General features: G+C 39.9%; 1 protein-coding gene across 1 annotated transcript in view; it reads left to right on the top strand.

Moving 5' to 3' along the window:
- The first annotated feature begins 17,635 nt into the window (after positions 1-17,635).
- PRR16 (proline rich 16) overlaps positions 17,636-19,903 on the top strand; it is a 172,977-nt gene continuing 170,709 nt past the window's right edge. The window contains 2 exon segments of the mRNA XM_075019703.1: positions 17,636-18,070; positions 18,072-18,263. Of these exon segments, the coding sequence (XP_074875804.1) occupies positions 17,690-18,070; positions 18,072-18,263 (573 nt within the window). The 5' untranslated portion in view covers positions 17,636-17,689.

The following is a 19,903-nucleotide window of genomic DNA, read 5'->3' as shown; positions in this document are numbered from 1 at the left end:
ATATGTGGAAAGAAGTCAATCATCTCTGGAAGCTTAGAAAAAATGTTTTGAATTTCACTGTGCTCCAAACAGATTTATCTCTCTCCAGTGTCTCCAGAAGATTTTATTCTGGGTAGCTGTAGCTGTCTGTCCAAAATATCTTTCTTCTAGATCTACCCTCTCTATTTCTTTTCTTGTTCTTTCTGGAAACAAAACAGTTTAACAAGAACTATACAAGCAAGAAGTAGTCTACTACCACGTATCTACTATAAGGTCTTCAATCCTCTGCAGAATATTTATTTGACCTAAGATTAATTTGGTGCCTTGTCTATTATTTTACTAAGATGCTAAGTTGTTTTTTAGCACACCACAGATGATCATAATGAATTGAGGTTGTTCTGTTCCCACGCTCATTCAGAAGTGACTTGCAGCTTACCATCCATTTCAGCAACAGGTGCCTAAGCACGCTTTTCAAGGAGCAGAGATTCCTGGCTAAAAGCCAATGGTATATTCAAGTATTGTATAACAAGGAAAAAAAAAAAAAAAGAAAAAAAAAAAGAGATAATTCAGAGCCCATTTTGAAAAGATATAAAAATCCAGTCCCAGCACCCATCTCTGCAATTTCGACACTTCAATACTTTCTTTTTTTGCCAACAAAAGTCCCCTACTGACCTTTTCCATTTTAAATGACAATTATTCTGCATTAAGACACATTTCCTTGTATATTTCAGTATATATTTCAACAAGTCTAATAGCATGTAATAATAAAAGAACAAGATGTCAGATTACTGGGTCAAAAAGTTATTGCAAAATAACTTTAAAATATTATTTTGTATTTGAGGTGGATAGAATCTATCCACTGCTTTAAGCATTTCCATGTGGCATCTCTGTCAAAATTAGAAAAAGTTTCTGTTTATTGATAGTTTATTATTCAGCCAGGCAGACAGTTGGAGTGTTAGTATCACATCATGTTTCCACCTCTTTTTAACAGCCCTGAATCTCAAAGACAGCATATTACACAAGGAAAAAGGATCACCATCCTTCAGATCAGTGAAGCCTCTTCTCTATTTGATGGACCTGGCATATATTGCGCTGCTGAAGATTACCTAGCTTATGTGCAAAGACAGCATGCTAATATACTGTCTCAGGTCAGCACCAAGTAAAAAGTATCAGACTTGGAAAGATTAAAATTTTCCCAGCCTAGTCAATATGTGCATATGATTCTGGGGCAATAGAAGAGCCAGTTTATTCTCTAACTGTACAAACAATCCTTATTACTGCAATTATTCACTAATTCTAGCAGACTGCTTGCTGAGTAATCATTAGTGTCCTGCCAAAGATTCACAAGCTTGAAATGCACATTGAGCTGAGTATCTTTTTAACCAATGCCATTGCTTGGAACACTTGCAGCAACATGGGTAGATGTGTTAAGAAAAATAATGATGGCAGACAGATTATGCAACCTGCTGACACATAAACAACCTGATTTTTCTTTCTCTTTCTATAAACTCCCTACGACTCAGGCTCAAGAATAAATGACCACTGATTTCCATTTGACATCATCTCTTCCCTAACAGACTGCTGCTGTTTGCCTTTTTCATACCCAGAAATTGAACAGGAGTTTTGTGTTTCCTACTCCAAAGGAGAAATGGAGAAACAAATACTTCATCTGGAGTCACACAGATTCCTTAAAGACAAAAAAAGGGCATTCTCTTAAAAGTGCAGCTGTTTTTGAGAACACAAGAATTCAAACTTCATCCTGAAAATTGTTGTTGTTGTGTGTTTGTTTTGGGGTTTTTTTGGTGGCTGTGTTGGGTTTTTTTTGTTTTGTTTTTTTTTTTACGTTGTAAGTATCTTTCTCCTGAGCCTCTTCCTTTTAGATTAGATTTAATCTTGCCGGTACTCTCCATCGCTTAATTTATAATACAATTCCTTCTCTCTCCAGAGGCTATAAAATTCAAAGCAACTTTCTTGCTTCCAAAAGATTTTTTTAATGGAATTTAGACTAAAGGGGAGAGGAAAGGAATGAACCGTACAACAGTCTGTCCTCAGCACAGAAGTGTTTAATTCTAAAGACTGTCCTGATGGGAAAAAAGCCATACTACAGACTTGATAACTGTAATTTCTGTTTGAGCAAAGACATATGTAACTAAGACAGAGACAAGAGCTCTCTATTTCACTCCATCTGTGATTCAAACTCACTGCTGACTCTGAGGACTATGCAAAAAAACCTTCACATTTTTTAATCAGTATCTGTGGCAGACAGTATCATAAAAGCTTCAGTTTCTGATAAAAAAGGAGGGAAGGGAGACTGATGCCGATATTGGCCGTTCTTTTCCTAATTTAGTTTTTTTCTGTTTCATTTCAAGTGTGTGGATTTTACTAATGACAATGATAAATGTGGCTCCAGTTTGATAATTTTCATGTATTATTTTGTATTCTTACACTCAGGGAAAAATCAAATCAAAATATGGATTACAATAAGCATTTGTATGATACAGAAAATCTGCAAAACCTAAAATTAGGTGATAAAACTAATCTATATAAAGTCCCAAAACTTTAAGTTCCCCACCATTGAGGCATAAGGGAAGCAACCTGTATTTGAATGGGGATTTTCTGTCAATTTCTAGCCTGTCCCAATAAAGCTTTCACTCTTTCTTTTTTTGTTGTTCTTTTTTTTTTTTTTTTTTTTTTTTTCATTTACAGAGGAAGGATGGAAAGTATGTCTGGTAGGGAAGCATGGAGAATTTATTCTTAGTGATAAGGAAGTCTTTGCTTTCTCCCAGCTCTCAATCTGCTTACCTGACTAATTGGTGTGACATTGAAGAGGTCTTAAGACAAACAGGTTGTGAACCTGCTTCGAAGATACTAGAATTGGAAGGGGAAAAGGGAACAGAATCTGCTTTTGATTTCTGGTACTTAAAGAAGAGTTCAAGAAAACAATGAAGAAATTCATGGCTTTGAATTCTCTTGAGTTGCAGGGTATTTCTTTATAATGAAACTTCCAGTGGGAAAAAAATTCCATTTTTCATTCATCTCTAGCATTTCAGTACTTATTGAGGGTCTAAAAGATACTTACACCTCTAACCTTCATTTCCTGCAATGTGAATTAGTTTTCTCAATGTATATGAGTATCTCTTGAGACATCAATTTGTTTTTTAAATATCTAAATAACTTTTTAAACTACCCGAGTAATACATGTTACTGTGTATTATTCCTTGATGTTTAAAATGCTTTGAGGTACCTCCATTATTTGGATGCCTGTTCATTAGTGTGATTAAACTTCCATATTATGCTCATAGTATTAGATGTCTGAGGAACACAGAGCACTGTGAAAACAACCACAAAATTTTGTATGTGATGCCATTGATGTGACAGCGTGTTTGAAGGGATCAGTCTTGACAGAAGCCAGTAATAATGGTGTGGAAAGGTCGGAGCAGTGACTGCTGAAAAGTTAGCTTGTGAAAGGTATCCTCTCAGTCTGTGTAAGAACAAGGAAAATAGGAAAGTATTTTTTTTTGTTCATAAGTTGAGTCAAATAATATTCATATTTTAGAATTACTTTAAAAGAGGAGGGAGAGCTATAAGTGAAGGTGTAAATCTAAATGGGTCTGTCTGAAGAAACTGGGCTCTGTGGTGTGGCCAGATCAATGCTGATACTACAGAAAGTTGCCTGAAACAGGAACATATGAGATGAAGCATTTGAATAAAGGTTAGTGAGCTTGTGGGGAAAGAAAATTATGTCTGGCAAGCTTTTAAAATTCCTTGCTATGTGTGCTGCTGGCTAGTGAGGAACCTGAGTGCAGGTCAGAGCCTGGGCTGAAAGGAGAAACCTGCTCTGGGGACATCAGCAGAAATCACAGTTAATGACTTTCATTTGAATTCCAGAAATTTTCACTGAATGTCACTACTGACGGTCATTATGCCATGATGTTTCCACCAACCTTCCTTCCACAATGTGTTGAAAGGACTTCTGAGGAACACTGCTGGTAGCTAAAGCTCCAAGTGCAAAATCCCATGAAGGAAAAGCCAAGGCAGTGGCTGTATGTTTTCCCTTTGTTCTGTGTGGTGCCACTGTAAGACATGTAGCATAGTTTAAACCAGATTTAGTAACTACAGTTTACTGAGGATGAAATACATTGCAGAAAAGAAATTTGCAATTCTCCCCTTAGGAAAACACGTATGTGTGTTCACACAAAGAGAAGGGTTGGGTTTTTTGTGGAACTGTTAAACTCTTCAGGAATTTCAAAACACTTGCTCTTTCTTCAACTCCCAGTCCTTTCACTCTGTCTCTGACTTTTGCGGTCGCAACAATGCCTTTACGCTAGTTTCCAGTGAGTATGACAAACTGTTCTAATTAAGTCATTTAAAACAACAGTTTTATTGCAAACATATGTGAAACCAAATGTGTTCTTAAATTAATTTTCCACTGCTCTTTTGTGCAAATTAGATGGCTTCAATCATTTTAAGTGTGATTTAGGAAAGCTGGAGCTCTTGGAACCCACTGTTTTGTGACAAGAGGATGCATTCCTAGTTTATAGAAATACATGTGCTGGTAATAAGTGTTTATAAGGAATATATTCAGTTTGTTAAAGTTTAATTCAACGAACATAAGTATTTTACATAATACTGCTTAAAATCTTTTAACCTAAGGAAGTGGATAACCTGTGACTTTCAAATGTGAAAGACCTTGCTTTGTTAATTCAAGAATTAAAAAGATTTATTCAATTGGCATGTATGGCATGACACAGCCATTTAAGTATTACTGTAAACACCTACTAATACTTTCGGTATTATCTTTTTTTAACATGTTTTAAATTTAATTGTTTAAATTAGAGATAATCTGTTTAAGTCTGCTTAGAAAATATTTCATTTCTGTAAGTACAGCGTTTGGTGATATAGCTGTCTGAAAATAAGATTCTAGACATAAAAAGCAAGGTTTTATCTAAACAAAAGCTTGTTTAAGTATGAAGTGGAAACTCAGGAGTAGGTCTGCAAAAACAATTTAACCTCAGCATGGCAGAAATTAACGGAAGGCTCCTAATTCCGCTGTAGAAACCACTGCTTCGGGTTCAGTGTTCAAACTCCCTATTCAATATTTAAGGACAGGTAAGCATTTGTGAGGCTGGTCCTCAGTAGTGCAGTTGCTAAATTAGGAGATATTTAGGCTTCATCTCTACTTTTCTCTATAAATTCAGTGATTTGCTCCAGGCTACACTTATCTCAAATAGGAATTCAAAATCTGAACTCTTTTGGAAGAAAGGCATATATACAAGATGCTAGTCCCACTTTCATTCATCCAGAGATACGAGAAGCGTCTTTCATTAATCTGTCTCTCTGCCTGAGGTTACTTAAACCCAATCTGTCCTTCTGGGGCAGGTGTTAGAAGCCAGGTCTTTCAATTTCTTGAGTGAATGATCCTTGTGCTGGGTTTTAAAAGAGTTCATAGCAGTTATCTTCTCAAATCCCTAGCTGAAATGGGTCTAATTTTGTATGGTACAAACAGAACAGGCAGAGTTCTTTCTCTAAAATCAGTACAGTAATGAATGAAGAATGTTAGTGACCGGAAAGAGGGAGCAATCTTATTTGCTATGTATTCTTACCTTAGAGTGATGCATAGCCCTATCACTTGCAGCTCCAGAAATGGCAGTACTTGCTTTCCCAAAGTTACTCTATCAGAGCTCATAACAGAGTCTTTTTCCCTCCCTTCTCAGCATTCGCATCTGAGCTTGCAGCATCCTCTCCTGCTTCAAGCCCCAAAGTTCCAAAGTACCCTGACAGATCTCCACTGGAGGCCCCCAGGGCTTACCTGCAACCTTCCACCTGCTGTTTGCAGAAACGCAGAATGAGGATCCATAATAGGTCTTCAGATCCTCTCACCTGGGTTGCAAGCACACTCCCTGGCTGCTAGCACTTACTGCCACTTTATCCTTGGCCACTGAGGTCAACTAATCCAGCTTTTTAACCTGTGACATCATGTCCCTACTGGCTGTTCCCACAGTAACCAAATTCTATCTCCTCTTCCTGGCAAGAATTTAAAAAAACCTCAGACACCAGCTTTACCTATTAAAAATCTGTCAGAGGGCAGACAACAAGGATATGTCTAAAAAGATAAATACATCATCTTAAGAAGAACTATATGTTCTTGCACTTCTTGAAGATAAGAATGTCTTCAGAAAGGTTGAGAACAACTAGTAATTCAAGTGTGTCTTCATTTCTGTCTTTTCATAATACACACCACTCTACTCAATGCACATATACTATACATAACATGTTTGCAAAATAACCCTTAATTTACCTGTTAACTCAATTTTCTTAATTTTCATGTCTTTAAATCCTGGGTGTGGCTTAAATATACTTGCTTACATCATTTGTGTGTAACTTAGTGGCTAGGGCAATTGACTGTGTAAAAGACAAGACCTGTGTTCAAGCCCTAGCTAGTTAAGAACAATATTTCTAACATTAGAAATGAGTGGTGGAGGCTTGTCTGCAAATAAATGCTTTTATCATCATGCATGTGTGATTCTCAGTCCTAGATTTTCTCTCTGGCTAACAAATACAATTATTCTAAACGTTAAAACAGTTTTAACAGGGAAGACTTAAAGCACGGTATGATTTCCACAAATTTCAAAGATCAGTGGTATGCAGGGTCCACCTGCACGATGGTACATGCAGTTTGTTGTCCCATCCCTGTATGGACAGGCACAAACTGCAGTTGGAAGAACTCCTTTGGCAGCAGCAGCTCATCTCCTGTTCCTGAGCAGAGTACAGGTCAGAAAACCATTCTGGTAATGGTTGCTTGTCCTCAGCTTATCTTTCTCCCTTCTGACAGAACAGACCTATCCAATGATGCTGCTAAACATATGTCTAACTCCTGAGAAAAATATGAAGCAACGAAAGTTTGAGCATTGTGACATCAAATCCAAGGTGTATGACCTTTGGAAGGGAGACCAGAAGTCACTGGCATTGCAGGAGGGATCTTCTGTGTTTCACAGAGAAAAACCACATAATCATGTTCCCAGAAGAATGGCTTAGGGTAACCAAAAGGAAAGACTAAGGAGAGGGCTGTATCCCATGAGAGTAACCAACAGGAGCTCCCATCTGCTGGAGAACCACTTGAGAAGGTATGCCATTGTCTCTGTGTTTTCAAGAGCAATGCAGGACTATTAGGATTTAAAACACTGCTAGACGTGGTGAGCTGTTTCACATTTTGGCTATGAGTGATCAGAGAATTTACTCAAGATGTTGAACACCATAAAATCTTCCTGACTAAATTCAAATATAAACCTTTAGCCTCATATGGAAATGTCCTAAGGAATCAGAGAAGGAAGGTGTGACACAGAGCAGAAAAAATATTCAAGATTCATAAGGTCGTAAGGAGGAGACAGTAGTATGATTTTATAGTCTGAAGAGTAGGGCAATGACTTGCTCCTCATTGTCAAAGGACTGCTCTGTATATTATTCAATATTTGATATAATACATTCATAGATTGCCAATAATTTTGATTTAAAGTATATGCTTTTATTCAATAAAGCTGTTAAAGATTATAGCTTAGTCATTGTGGCTGTATGAATTCAATTTTAGTGTAGATTAAAATTTATACCTGTGATCAATCTTAATTTTTTTCTTGATGTGTTACCTCATCTCAACCAAAGATAATGTACAAAAACTCTCAAAAAATTATTCCAATATGGACACACACTACCTCAAGGTTTGTTGTTCTCCTTAAGGATTGAAAATTCCATCTGAATGAGAATCAAATCAGAAGGAACAAAAACAGATAAATGAAATAATTTTGGGAGACAGTAGTACTATTGTAAAAGCTAAAAAAAAAAAAGTGACTCTGTCTGATGTAAGAAAAGTATACACTTACTGAGTAAACCTTTTCAGGTCTTGACTGTGGCAAGAGTATGTTACATGCCAGCTGGAATAAGACATGAGTACTTTGGATATCTTCCAAAGAACTACATGCCAGGATACTGAAAGTTCCAAATATCCCATCTTGCCACACAACTGAGCCAACACTTTTTCCCCTCAAGTCACCGTTTTGTATCTAAGAGAAACAGAAGTGTAAGAATGGAAGTGTGTCTGGTCTTAGCCAAAAGTGTATGAGTGATGTCTAACTGTTTAGGTCTTCATATGGTTCCTAGCACTTAGGAGTGTCAACCAAATATTTAAGAATACTAATTGGATTGACAGACTTTATTCTCACTTTAGAGACTATTCCTCTCAGCTTTCTAACCTATCAGAGTGTGGCAATAGTATCTGAAATGTTTGACAAATGACAAAAATACAGACTATCTGTTTAGTTTCATACAGCTCCATTTCTTATTATAAAGCTTCAAAAATAAAATAATTTTTAAAAGATGCTTCCTCCTTGCATTAATTTAAAAATAGTCAGGTCTTTAAAAGACAAATTCACCAAGCGCTGAATTGTTCACCCACTAATAGGGAATGTGAGTTGGGTTAGACCATCATGAGACAGGTTAGTTTTACCCTACTGATGATGTGTTGTTGCAAAAGAAATGTTGAGCTTTTGCATAGCTAGCAAATTTTAAATCCAACATTTCAGAAATTTCAACCATGGAATAAGGGAAAAAAAGATTAACAAGTATGTAAATATTCACTTTTTCCCCCTTTCCACACTCAGACTTTTTGTCAGGTGCTACCCAAATGTGAGTCTGTTGACTCTCAAAGATCTGTATTTGCGAAAACTAGGAATCTAAATATCTGTTCTTAAGGACACGCAGAAGCCTCACTCCAGAGGGTGGAATCAGTACCATTAGGTGCCTACTTCCTGCTCAAGCCCTGCCTTCAAGTACAGCACACCTCCTGGGGCCGCCAAGCGTGTAGCAATAGAGGACTATGTCCCTTCTTTCCTCTGGTGGCCTAAGACAGCCTTAGGCCTCACTGAGTGCTAGAGTTGATCCTCTTTGTCTGTCTCAGTGGATTCAGTACATGGCTTCTGTGTGACAAGGCCTACTCACAAGTCCAGAGGGCAGTTTTCAACAGATGGGGGACTGGGGCGTTTTTGAGCTGTCTTGAAACTTCAGAAATACCAGTTTCCAGTTTGTAAACTTCAGTTAAATAGCCATTCAGAGCTTGTGTGAGATTGAGCCTATAAATCAGAATTTCTTGCTAGGAGTGCAAAATCTGGGCTCTAATCCCTTCTCTGGTATCTAATTGCCACAGGAAGAGGGAGCAGTCTGATGGTTAAAACACACTTATGATAGTAAATATTTTAACAAGTACTAAGTAAAAGCAACAGTAAATATAAGAACTTACAACTCTGAATCTCATGGCTTATCATGTGTCTCTTTTGTAAGATAAAAAGTAAACAGAAATTGATTTACCAAGTCTTCTAATGCCTGATTTGGCAGTGCTGCAGAAAAACAAAACTGAGTCACCTTACTCCAAATGATGCAGAAGAGAGCCATGGCAGTTAATTCTGCACAGACCTTTTTTGTGCCATGATTCAAGATCCTTGCCTTTGCGTCTGTACATGTATGAAGTACTGTCAAAGGCAATGCCAAATCAAAGAGATGATTTTTTTATATTTACCTCTGATTGTTGTACAGCTTATACTCATCTTTTACTCCTTAGCTTGGTGAGTGCAAAGACTTAGAATCTGTGACATGCAAAAAACATTTCAGCTATAATAAACTGCTGCATCGCAACAACAGACCTTAAGTAATCAGAAAGTCTACCAACATCAAAAGGCATCACATAAAATCCGAGGTTTGATGAAAATTTCAACACTTTAGCATAAATGATCATTGGAGATGATCCTGGAAATGGGGATGCATTTTTCCCCACTTCTTCAATAAACATCCACAATAATTACATTCTTCCTGTTGCAGAAAAGAGAATTGAATGCCAAAAGTCTTAAACAAGGCAAAAGTTACAAATTTTTGTTTCTCACTGATGCAACCTACAAAACAGTAAAAAGACTTCTGTCTTGACTTGGGGGAGCAATATTTAAGTACAACCCTTCTATAAATCTGAAGAAAGAATCCTTCATCTGATGGACCTTGAGACCTCAGGTCACCCTTTGGCTCTTAAGCAAACAGGATTGAGCATATAAATAAAATCTTTTTAAAGGAATCTCTCCTTAGTACTTTGTACTTACATGTTAGTTATAAGTTTAATTATGGGTTTTTTTCTGAAAGTAGAAAGTAGAACTGGCCTGTTTTTCTCTCTACATGTTACCTACTAGTATTTAATGGCTTGGCTTGTCAAACAACCCACCTGTATTTGAATGGAAAAATTCAGTCTGATCTGGATTGTCTTCCTAAGCTTTTGCAACATTACATCCTGTTTAAAAAAAAAAAAATCATAAAAAAGGGTAAGGTAGAACTGCCTTTTGCTGCCATCTAAGTGCTACTAATTTTTCCTGATGCTTGCTAAAAAGATTAGAAACTATTCCACTGTTTTAAAAGAAAACCAATATTCAATGTTGTGAAAAAGTTAAAGCTCTATCACTGTGTTGGTTTTGTACCTTTCAGCTGGGATGAGAATCCAGAGTGCATAGGCTCTAGAGTTCCTTTTTCTGAACCAGCAGCTAAAAGCAGACTGGTGGTAATTACCAATAAAGCAAATGGCATGCACTTGATTCTGAAGATATGTTAGTAATAGTTCTTACCTAGGGACAATGGGAGTTGTGAGTTTTCACAGCACAGCTGCAGAGAATCGCAAATTCTCCAGAACAAATTCAAAGCTGAGGTAAGCGAGAACAGCCACTTTGTTTGAATGACTGGTGGATGAGACATTTGAATATCCACTGAAAATATTACTTCCTTGAAAATATCTGGCATCACTTCTCAAAGAAGCATTAGATGAAATGTACATACTGGTATGCATCACTGCAACTGACATTTTAAAGACAGGTCATAGGTCCTGAGAGACTGCTAGAAATGATGTGACTGGTTCCAGGTAAATTGATTGTGGGAATCTGCAAGGAGATTGTTTCACTGAAAATATTGTTTAAAATTAAAAAAGCATAGTGGAAAAGCATTAATGTCCAAATTAATAACAGCTGACATTAACATTATATAATAATTAGTGAGCACTGAATAATGGAAAGATTACATATTTTCAATTATAATTATCTGAATTTAGGAGTGGAATATGAGAATATTTTTCTAGAGTTTGGAAGAGTCTGACTGGTGTGCCTGGATGTTTAGGTTTGTACCTCAAGGGACTACTTGGCACTCACACAATATAGTTGTATGTTCATCAGTGAGTAATGGATCCTTCCCGTTTATGTTTCTGGCATCTTTCTCTTAGTTTGTACTACGGCTTTTAACATAATTTGAATCTGGGGAGTAGGGGAGCAATTGGCAGAGATTCATTGTCTGTTGATAGATAATTCATCAATCTAAAATGAAAGCCTTGATGTGTGAATGTTCACCTTTGCTTTATGGTGTATGACACAGAAAAAATGGGGTTTTAATTGCAGTAACAGAAGGGGGTTTTGAGATAGAGGCTGTATCCTCTGTAGGAAATCCACTGTAGGCCTGCAAATTAAAGAATTGCATTTTTTAGCTTTGTATTCTTGCTAGTGTACTCTAGTCCTTTTCCATGTTTGTGTCACTCATTTAATCTGGCATTTCTCTTGCTTGGACTATTCTGATGGAGGTGCTTTAGGAAAGAATCCAGACAGTGTTTTTCTTGTGTGCTCCAGATGTTTGCAATAACATACTACTGAAGTGAATGCCAGTGGTAAAGGGGTATTTCTCCACAGGAAATACTTTGCATCTGACACCAACCAATAGCTCCTTAGGGGAAAAAAGGCACCAATTTGTCAGCTGACAGTTAACCAGTAAACAAAAAAGTAATCTTGGTAAAATTAGATTAAGTGTATAACTTCCAGTAACTGAGTTTGAAAAACAAGCATAAGAAATGACTAATACAAACTATCGCTTTAGGATTACTGCAGAAATGTATTCAGCCACCATTCTCCTTTCAGTCTTACCACCTGCTTGCTTTTCAATTTTGAAGAGAAAAAAAGAAACTTCTACTCTTTCCAAGCAATTATGCAGAATGTATTCAACAGAGAAAAAAAATGTATTTTATCTCCCATTATTCCTATACCTTAAAAACATTTTCATGGATATTTGCAAGAGAGATCCAATAAGCATGGTATAATCATGTTTTTCCTTCCCTGACCCATTTCCTATTTATTTTTTGTCATATATAATATTCTATCCATTTGCATTAAGACAGCTATTTTTCTTAATTCTGTCCACTAGAAGAGTGGACATTGAACTGAGTGTTTACTGTGAGCGCAAATACGTTTCTGCATCTTTCAAGGACATGTATGCATATAGTTCAGTTTTCTTATTCTCCCCCATTAAATTCATAGAATTTTTTTTTACTTGCCTATCCAGTGGGTCATTGTCGAGTCAAAGCATTACACAGAGAATTATTTACACAATGTTAGAAGTCATTGTATAATATGAATGAACAAAGTTCACATAACTTGGACGAGGTTCATACATCACCTATAGGTACTTGTATTCTCACTGAATTTGGTTTTATTATCCTGTCTTACTAAATCCATAGGCTGTATTCTGTTGAATTTTACACTGAAAACTGAATCTTTGTTGAATTAAAACAAGTTGTAGATATAACTGATACTCATTTTTTAGTAAGACGCTCTATTTCTTTATCTAGGTACTGAGGGACTAGTTTGCAGAAAATAAATAATTTAAATTCTTTCTCTTGTGTACTTTTCAGAGCTTTTGACATTTTTGGAGAAACATCACTAGTTAAAATTTGACAGAATAAAGCCCACTGCAATTTAGTGCCTGGGGAATATTTCAGACGAAGGATGGTTCATTTGCTGTGGTTGTTTTACATCTCACCAAGGAAGCCTGACAGAACACAAGTGGTTCACTGAGGACTTAGTTTCAGCAAGTTTATTTTTCAGCTAGGTAGTATTTCTTATTTCCCTGTGAAGTGGTAATAAATCTTAGGAGTTGGCATTCCAGTACAGAGACATTTTACAGATTTTTCTTTGAACTGTATTAACTAATGTGACACAGCATCCTGAGCAGACTGATGGAATTGAACATGAGTTATGCATGGCAGACATTTTATTCATATTTAATAGAGAAATTCTTGCATATATATTTTAAGTTAAGCTAAAATAACTAAGTAATGTCTTTCCACAACATCACTCAACAAAGGATTTGCCAGATAGGGTAAGTAACTTTTATTGCCAGCCTCATTATACACATTACAAACAACATGCAATGAAAATAGATTTGGATTCCATAGAACTCTGCTCTACTTTTACTTCTAAAGGAGAATAACATACTCTGAACTGTCTGTTCAGTTTCTTAAAAGCTTATCTCCATGCTTAGAGTTCTGCTCTACAAATAATCAGCCCTGTAGCATCTTTACCAATATGTAAATCCTCATGAGAAATATATGTGGATTGTGCACTTGACTGAAAGCACAATATGACTAGTTTCATACTATACATATGGTATGCCTGATTTTAAATCAATATCAAGAAAGAGGTTGGAGAATTAAGGCAAGAACTTGATGCAAAGGGTGACTTTGCCTTAATCCTGACTTCCATTATGTTTGCTAGTTACTGTTTGGAAATGAGCCTACTTAATTCAGAAGTATATATTTTATTTTGTGAGATCCTGAGTTTGTTTTTAAGATGAGAACTTAGTGTTTTTAAAGAAGTGAAATATCATAATGGCACTCAATTGTACCACACTTCAGAAAGTGCTTTTAATTTTTTTCCTTTAACTGAAGAGTCTTTCAGCCTGTATCCAAATGAACTACAACAGTTTGGAGCATAAGCAGCCGGTGTGACTTCCTCAGCATAAACAAAGAATTGTTTAAGAACTAAGAAAAGAACACCATATTCAGTTAAATATGGGAGCATTTTGGAGAGAGATGAGCCCACTACTCTTTTAGGATAGAAAAGATAAAAGATGAAAACCTGTGTTTAACAAGTACCTGGAATGTAAGTTAGTGGCATTGTACCATAGCTTAACCCATTGTTTTAATTTAACTTATGATTAATTTTGAAGATTTCAATTACTATCTTAATTAGCATGTGTCCAATATGCAAGCCTGCAGCAATTATATTAAGCTTTCTTCTACAATTTCATCTGGGATGAAAAAGACAGGTGTACTGTTTCAGTGCTTCCCTACCTTGTATGTGGAATATTTCCTTTAGGGACAAATTCAAAAGAGGGTTAGAAAATAAATTAAGATTTTACTTTATCATTCCCAAAATTAGTTAGGCAGCTAGGTATCTTTTTGCTTTGTAAATTCTTTAATTTTGTTTGGAAAGTTTTAAAATGTTTAAAATAAATTAGAACATTCAGATTGAAAATGTTTTGTTTGACCTAGAAGACTTCGTTCAACTTTTACCTTTGATAAACAGCACAAGCCCCAAACAAAATACCTTCAAAAGGCATCAGCAAATTAATTTTTAGTTAATCTATCTGAAATACTAATGACTTGGGGAAAGCGGGATGTAGTTCTACATATAAAATTTGTAAAGTGCTAATTTGGTTTCTATTCTCATACAAGAGTAAGCATGAAAGTTTTATGGTACTCTGTCAGCCCCTCTCAATTAGGTTAGCATTTGGGGCTTTTTTTTGTATTATTTTGTTGGGTTTTTTTTAATAAGAGAGAAGTGAGTAAATTTAAAAGTAATTACATTTCTGTATTTCTGATGTGACTGATCTGGCTGATTCTCATGAAAAATTATTTCTGTGATTCATGTACATTTTATGATTACTCATGATTTCCTGCATAGTTTCCAACTCTCTTTGTGACTCCCCACATAAAATGAATAGAATAAATAAACCAGCGTGATAAAATCACTGCTTTGTGTGTATGTTCAGTTCACTCTACTTGTAACACTGGGCTGAGATACAGGATGTTTTTTTCCAGAAGGAAAAGTGCCATCTACTGAATCACCAAAACAGAATTTTGCAGCATCTTGAAAGATTTTCCTGAGAGATGTCCTTTCCAATTACTGATCAGGCCAAGCCTAACTCAACTTGTGAGCTTTAATGAGATCACAGCTGGCAATGGTATGGTTGAGTGCCACATTACTTCACTAAGTATTCATTTAATGTGTGTTTTGGTTTTGTTTGGGTGCTTTTTTCTGGATTAAAAAGTGTTAGTGGAAGATCAGTGAACTGCACTTTGAAGGTCTTAGGCTTTCACTTCCAAAATAACTTTCTCGCGTAAGATTTCTGGGGACACCTCTTGTGCATCCTCTGCATCTTCTTAATGGCCTCCAGAGGTCAGACTTCCAGTAAGGAGTTACTCCTCTTTTCCCGATTAGCCACTTCGGGTTTGGTGAAGGTACAGACAGAAAGACTTCAAAAAGAATAAACTGATAACACACTGATAAATAACATTTACTTGAAAAGGCAGAAGCAAAAGAAACAGAACAACTAGTAGATAACTTTGCTATAGGACAAGACCTACTAGTTAACTGAGACATGGTTTAGCAAGGTATAGCACATTTTTTAAAGGCATAAAGTTGTTTTCAAGACCAATAGGATAATGAACTTTACCCAGGACTTAGAAGAGCTGTCAGTTTTTTTCAGCAATAAGCAGTAGGTACTTGGATGAATGCAAAATATCAGCTATATAATCCTGCACACCTCTTAGAAGAATGTCACTACAAAAGTGGAGGGATGTGTGGACACGGTTTATATCTTCAAAAGTTTGGGAAGTCTCCAAACATGGTCAGAGGATAAAGGAAATTGGATAACCACAGGATCATGGGTAAAGTCTTGTCATGACTTAAAACTAACTCATGAGATAGAACAGCAATCAATTTTCCCTTTTTAAAGTAAAAATACTTGGCAGTGAGAGGTGTCAAGGCTTTATACAGAGACAATAAAAAAGTAAGCAACTGTGTAGGAAAAATATGTTTAATAATGAATGCTCAACTAGACTAGACATAATTTAGAGGGTCTGTAGCAAATCTAGTAGTAATTTTGTGATAATGTTGATGAACTACAGAAATGTAGCAGAAACCATTCCTTACCTGTTTAAGCCATGTTATGGATAGGTATGTACATTATGCCATTGTACAGTATCCTTAACTTCTGTCAGAAAATAGACTTTTTCTTTAATTATAAATGGGATATGTGCTGGCTTCTGCATGGATAATTTCACTCATAGCTTTTCATAAATGTTTTCTTTTTTTCTGCACATACAACACCTTTGAGGAATAGTATTCGAACATATTAATTAAAACTTACTCAACAACTTGTGGGTTGCTTTCTTCCTAATTTAGTGGTGACTGGAGTTTAGAAATTCAGACTGTATTACTTGGCTAGCTTTGAAAAATCATATGATTTTGTTGCTCATACAGAAACAGTTAAGCAAAAATAACCAGGAGAAATGCTTTTAAAAGTCAGTGTTGGAAGAGCTTTTGCTTCGGTGAGATGAAAAAAATCTACCATGAGACTTGAGGAAAGTCAAGAGGGAAAACATGGGCTCTTCTTGAACATGGCCTCCTTGAAATTGTTTAAAGGGTCTGTGAGACACTTGCGGGGAAAAAACCTATAAGATATGCCCACTAACAAATGATTTCAGCCAAACATGGTAGGTTTTATAGTGGTAAAAAGTGGAAAGATAATGACACCCAATCCAAGGCAGTAAGAGGTGCTGTCAGGCCCTGTCTATTCACATTCCAGTCCCACACCCTTCCCAGAGACAAACAGTTTGTCTCCAAGTGAGATTTTTACCATGTGCAGACACACAGCTCTGGGCAAGGTTTCTGCTTTTCCCCTCCTGCTTTAGCTAGGTTAAAACATCTCAGGCTGCCAAAACTCTCAGAAGCATTTACAGCGTCAAAGTCAGTTGCAACCATGCATGGTGATCCTCGAAGCGGGGCTTGGCTGCACGCCCTCTTCTTGCTGTTCATAGCTAGTGGGAGGTAGAAATACCTAAACCAATTCCTTGTACCTGAACGTGCCACCTTTTTGCAGTAAGATGAAACACCACCAGAGGTGAATGGTATCTAGCAATCTCTTCCTTTTGCTCCACAGATCGATCTCTGCATAACACTAGGGAAAAGCGTGTGTTCAAAAGCAGCACTGGCCCCTACTTCAGAGAAAGAGCAAGGTAGCATATTCCTAAAAGCCATATTGGCTCCTGTGCATTTTTATTTCTATCTGATGAGATGCACAACGCTTACTTCCCCACTAGAATAGGGTCTGCTGATCACTCTGTGTTTGCAGGGCAGTATAGAGGGCTTGGTAGAGAGGTGCCTTTTACCAATGCGGTGGCATTTATGAAACACCATCCTTCCTAGAGCCTCCTTACGGCAGCAAAGTCTTACCGGAGGAGCCAGAGCGGCTACTTTACAGTGCAGAGGTCTGCGAGTGTTACCTCCCAGTTACGACTTTTTTTTTTTTCACCCGAAACAGGCACCGTTCTTGTCTCTTTCGGCAGGAATTTTGCAGTAAGCCAGCCACTAAAAGCGTTTACCATTCGGGGGACTGTTTCGGAGGGTAAATAGTCTTCTCCGGCAGAGCTGGTGCAACCAGCCCCCGTGCCCGGGCACCACCGCGGGGGGCTCCGGGGGCGACCCAAGCGCCGCGCACCCGGCCCCGCGGGCCGTCGGACAGCGGCCAGCGGGGCCGAGCGCCTCTTCCGGAGGAGTCGCCCTGCCTCCCCCGCCCCCGGGGGGCGCGGGCGGGGGCGATGCCGCGGGCGGGGGCGATGCCGCGGGCGGCGGGCGCTCCTCCCCCGACCCCTCTCCGCGGCCGGAGCCGGAGCCGGGGCCGGAGCCGGAGTCGGGGCCGGGGCCGGAGCCGGAGTCGGAGCCGGAGCGGGCGGCGGCGCGGGCGGGGCGAGGCGCAGGCGCGGCGCACGGCGGGCTGCAGCCGGGCCCCCGCGCCGCTCCCGGGAGCCGATGGCAGCTGCACAGCGCGGCCGCCCGGCGGAGCGCGGCGCGGCTCGGCGCCCCCGGCGCGGGATGCGCGGGCGGGCAGGCGGCGGCGGCGGCAGCGGCTGCGGCAGCTCCGGGAGTCGGAGGGACGGGGCCGGGCGGCCGGCGGCCGCCGCGCTCGCCTGACCTGCGTGCCCCCCTGGCCGCGCCGGGCTGTCCCGAAGGATGTCCGCCCAGTCCAAGGGGACCGCATCCTCCTCCTCGTCGCCGTCCGAGGGGCCGCCGGCAGCCTCCAAAGCCAAGGTGAAGGAGCAGATCAAGATCATCGTGGAGGATTTGGAATTAGTCCTGGGGGACCTGAAAGACGTGGCCAAGGAACTTAAGGAGGTGAGAATCGGAGGGCTGCGCGGGCGGACCCCCGGGCTGCCCTGCGGGGGGCGAGCCCCCCTCGCCCGTGGCCCGGGGGCCCTGCTCCCCTCCGGGGCTCCGCCGCCGCCCCCAGGCTCCGTTCGCCACTTCTTCACCGGGGGTCGAGCAACTGGTGTCCAGGCTGGGCACGGCGCGGCCCCCGGCCGTGCCCCGGGGCGGGCGGCCGTGCCTGGCTGCGGCGCCCGGCGATCCGGAACGGAACGGGACGGGGCGGCGCGGCCGGAGCCCCGTGTCCCGGCGGAGGTGCGCCGCCGGGGCCGGTCGTGCACCCCCCAGCTGCGAGGCGGCTCTTCCCGGGGACTTCCCACCTCGGCGCAGTCCTCGGAGTTTGGTGGGGTTTTTTTTGTTTTTTTTTTTTGTTTTGTTTGTTTTTCTCCGGGAGGTAAGGGGTGCCTCTCCTGCGGGGTCCCCGCGGGGCGAGGAGGGTGTTCGGGGTTGCTGCGGGATCCGCAGCCCTGCCCGATCCCGGGCTGCGCCGGGTCGGCATCCCGACGACGGGAGAGGCGTCAGGAGCGGCTCCACTCCTGCTCCAGCGGGTTTAACTTTTCGGCTGCACGGTGCAGCCCCGTATTCACCCGCCGGCAGCAGCCCGGCTTGGATCTCCCGGCCGGTGAGGGCTGGGGGGTCCCTGACCCCCCCGCACCCGGCGCCCTGGGCGAAGGGTCCTTGCCCGGCTCGGCACTACCGGCGCGGCTAAGTCTGCTTCTGCCTCTGCAGGCTGCTTCACCCGGAGCTGAGCGCCCTGTTTATCCTGCCTATCTGGCAAGATTGCTTTTGCAATCTTCCTTTTGCCGGTGGCGAGTGTCATCTCCCCTAGGTTAATCTGCAGGCAGAGTGCGATTACCGCGGGCATGTTCATAAGCAGGGAGATGCTGTAGCCGAAGGAAGAGAATTTGGCTGTCCTTTTGGAGATTTCCATGTTATCTTGATTTTGCTACACAACTGGTCGACAGATGGTTGGATTATGCACCGAAATTCAAGTCCAGAATCTCTGTGCATTGCTTTATAATCCTGTATTTGACATTTATAACAGGCTGTGTTTTTTTGCTATCAAATATTAGTTTTCTGTTTTAACAACATTGTCAACAAGTTTCATTCAACAGACTTTTGCCATCTGAGGCAGTCTGAAATTCACCCAGTGGTTCATATAATGTTGAAAGATGTATAAACACACAGCTCACTAATCACAGCTGTTAGACTTCTTTCTCATCCACAATTCCAGATTTCTCCTTGTTTGAAATTGTATCTATAATTTCTCTTTCCCTTAATGTGCTGCTTGTCCGTGCTTTGTAATTTTTTGAGGTATTTTGAAGTGGAAATAAACATTGTTTATAGGGCAGTTCTTCCAGCGTTTTAAAGACTGATAGAGCAAACTGGCCTCTGTTGCTGCAGAAGCACATTTTCGGGACCTGGAGAGGATGTACTGTGATCTGTCCTATGAATGTAAATCGTTCTCTGCACATTATCAGTCCTAGCTTTCCTCTAGTGAGCAAACAAGATCACTGTAGGTGGAGATCGTATGTCATCATTTACTGTGGCATCTTTTATCTTAGCAAACTTGTCTGTTATGTTTGACTGCATCTGTGAAAGAGAGCTGG

This window comes from Buteo buteo, chromosome Z, assembly GCF_964188355.1.
Source record: "Buteo buteo chromosome Z, bButBut1.hap1.1, whole genome shotgun sequence".
NCBI lineage: Eukaryota > Metazoa > Chordata > Aves > Accipitriformes > Accipitridae > Buteo > Buteo buteo.
This window is presented reverse-complemented; position numbering and strand designations above follow the sequence as displayed.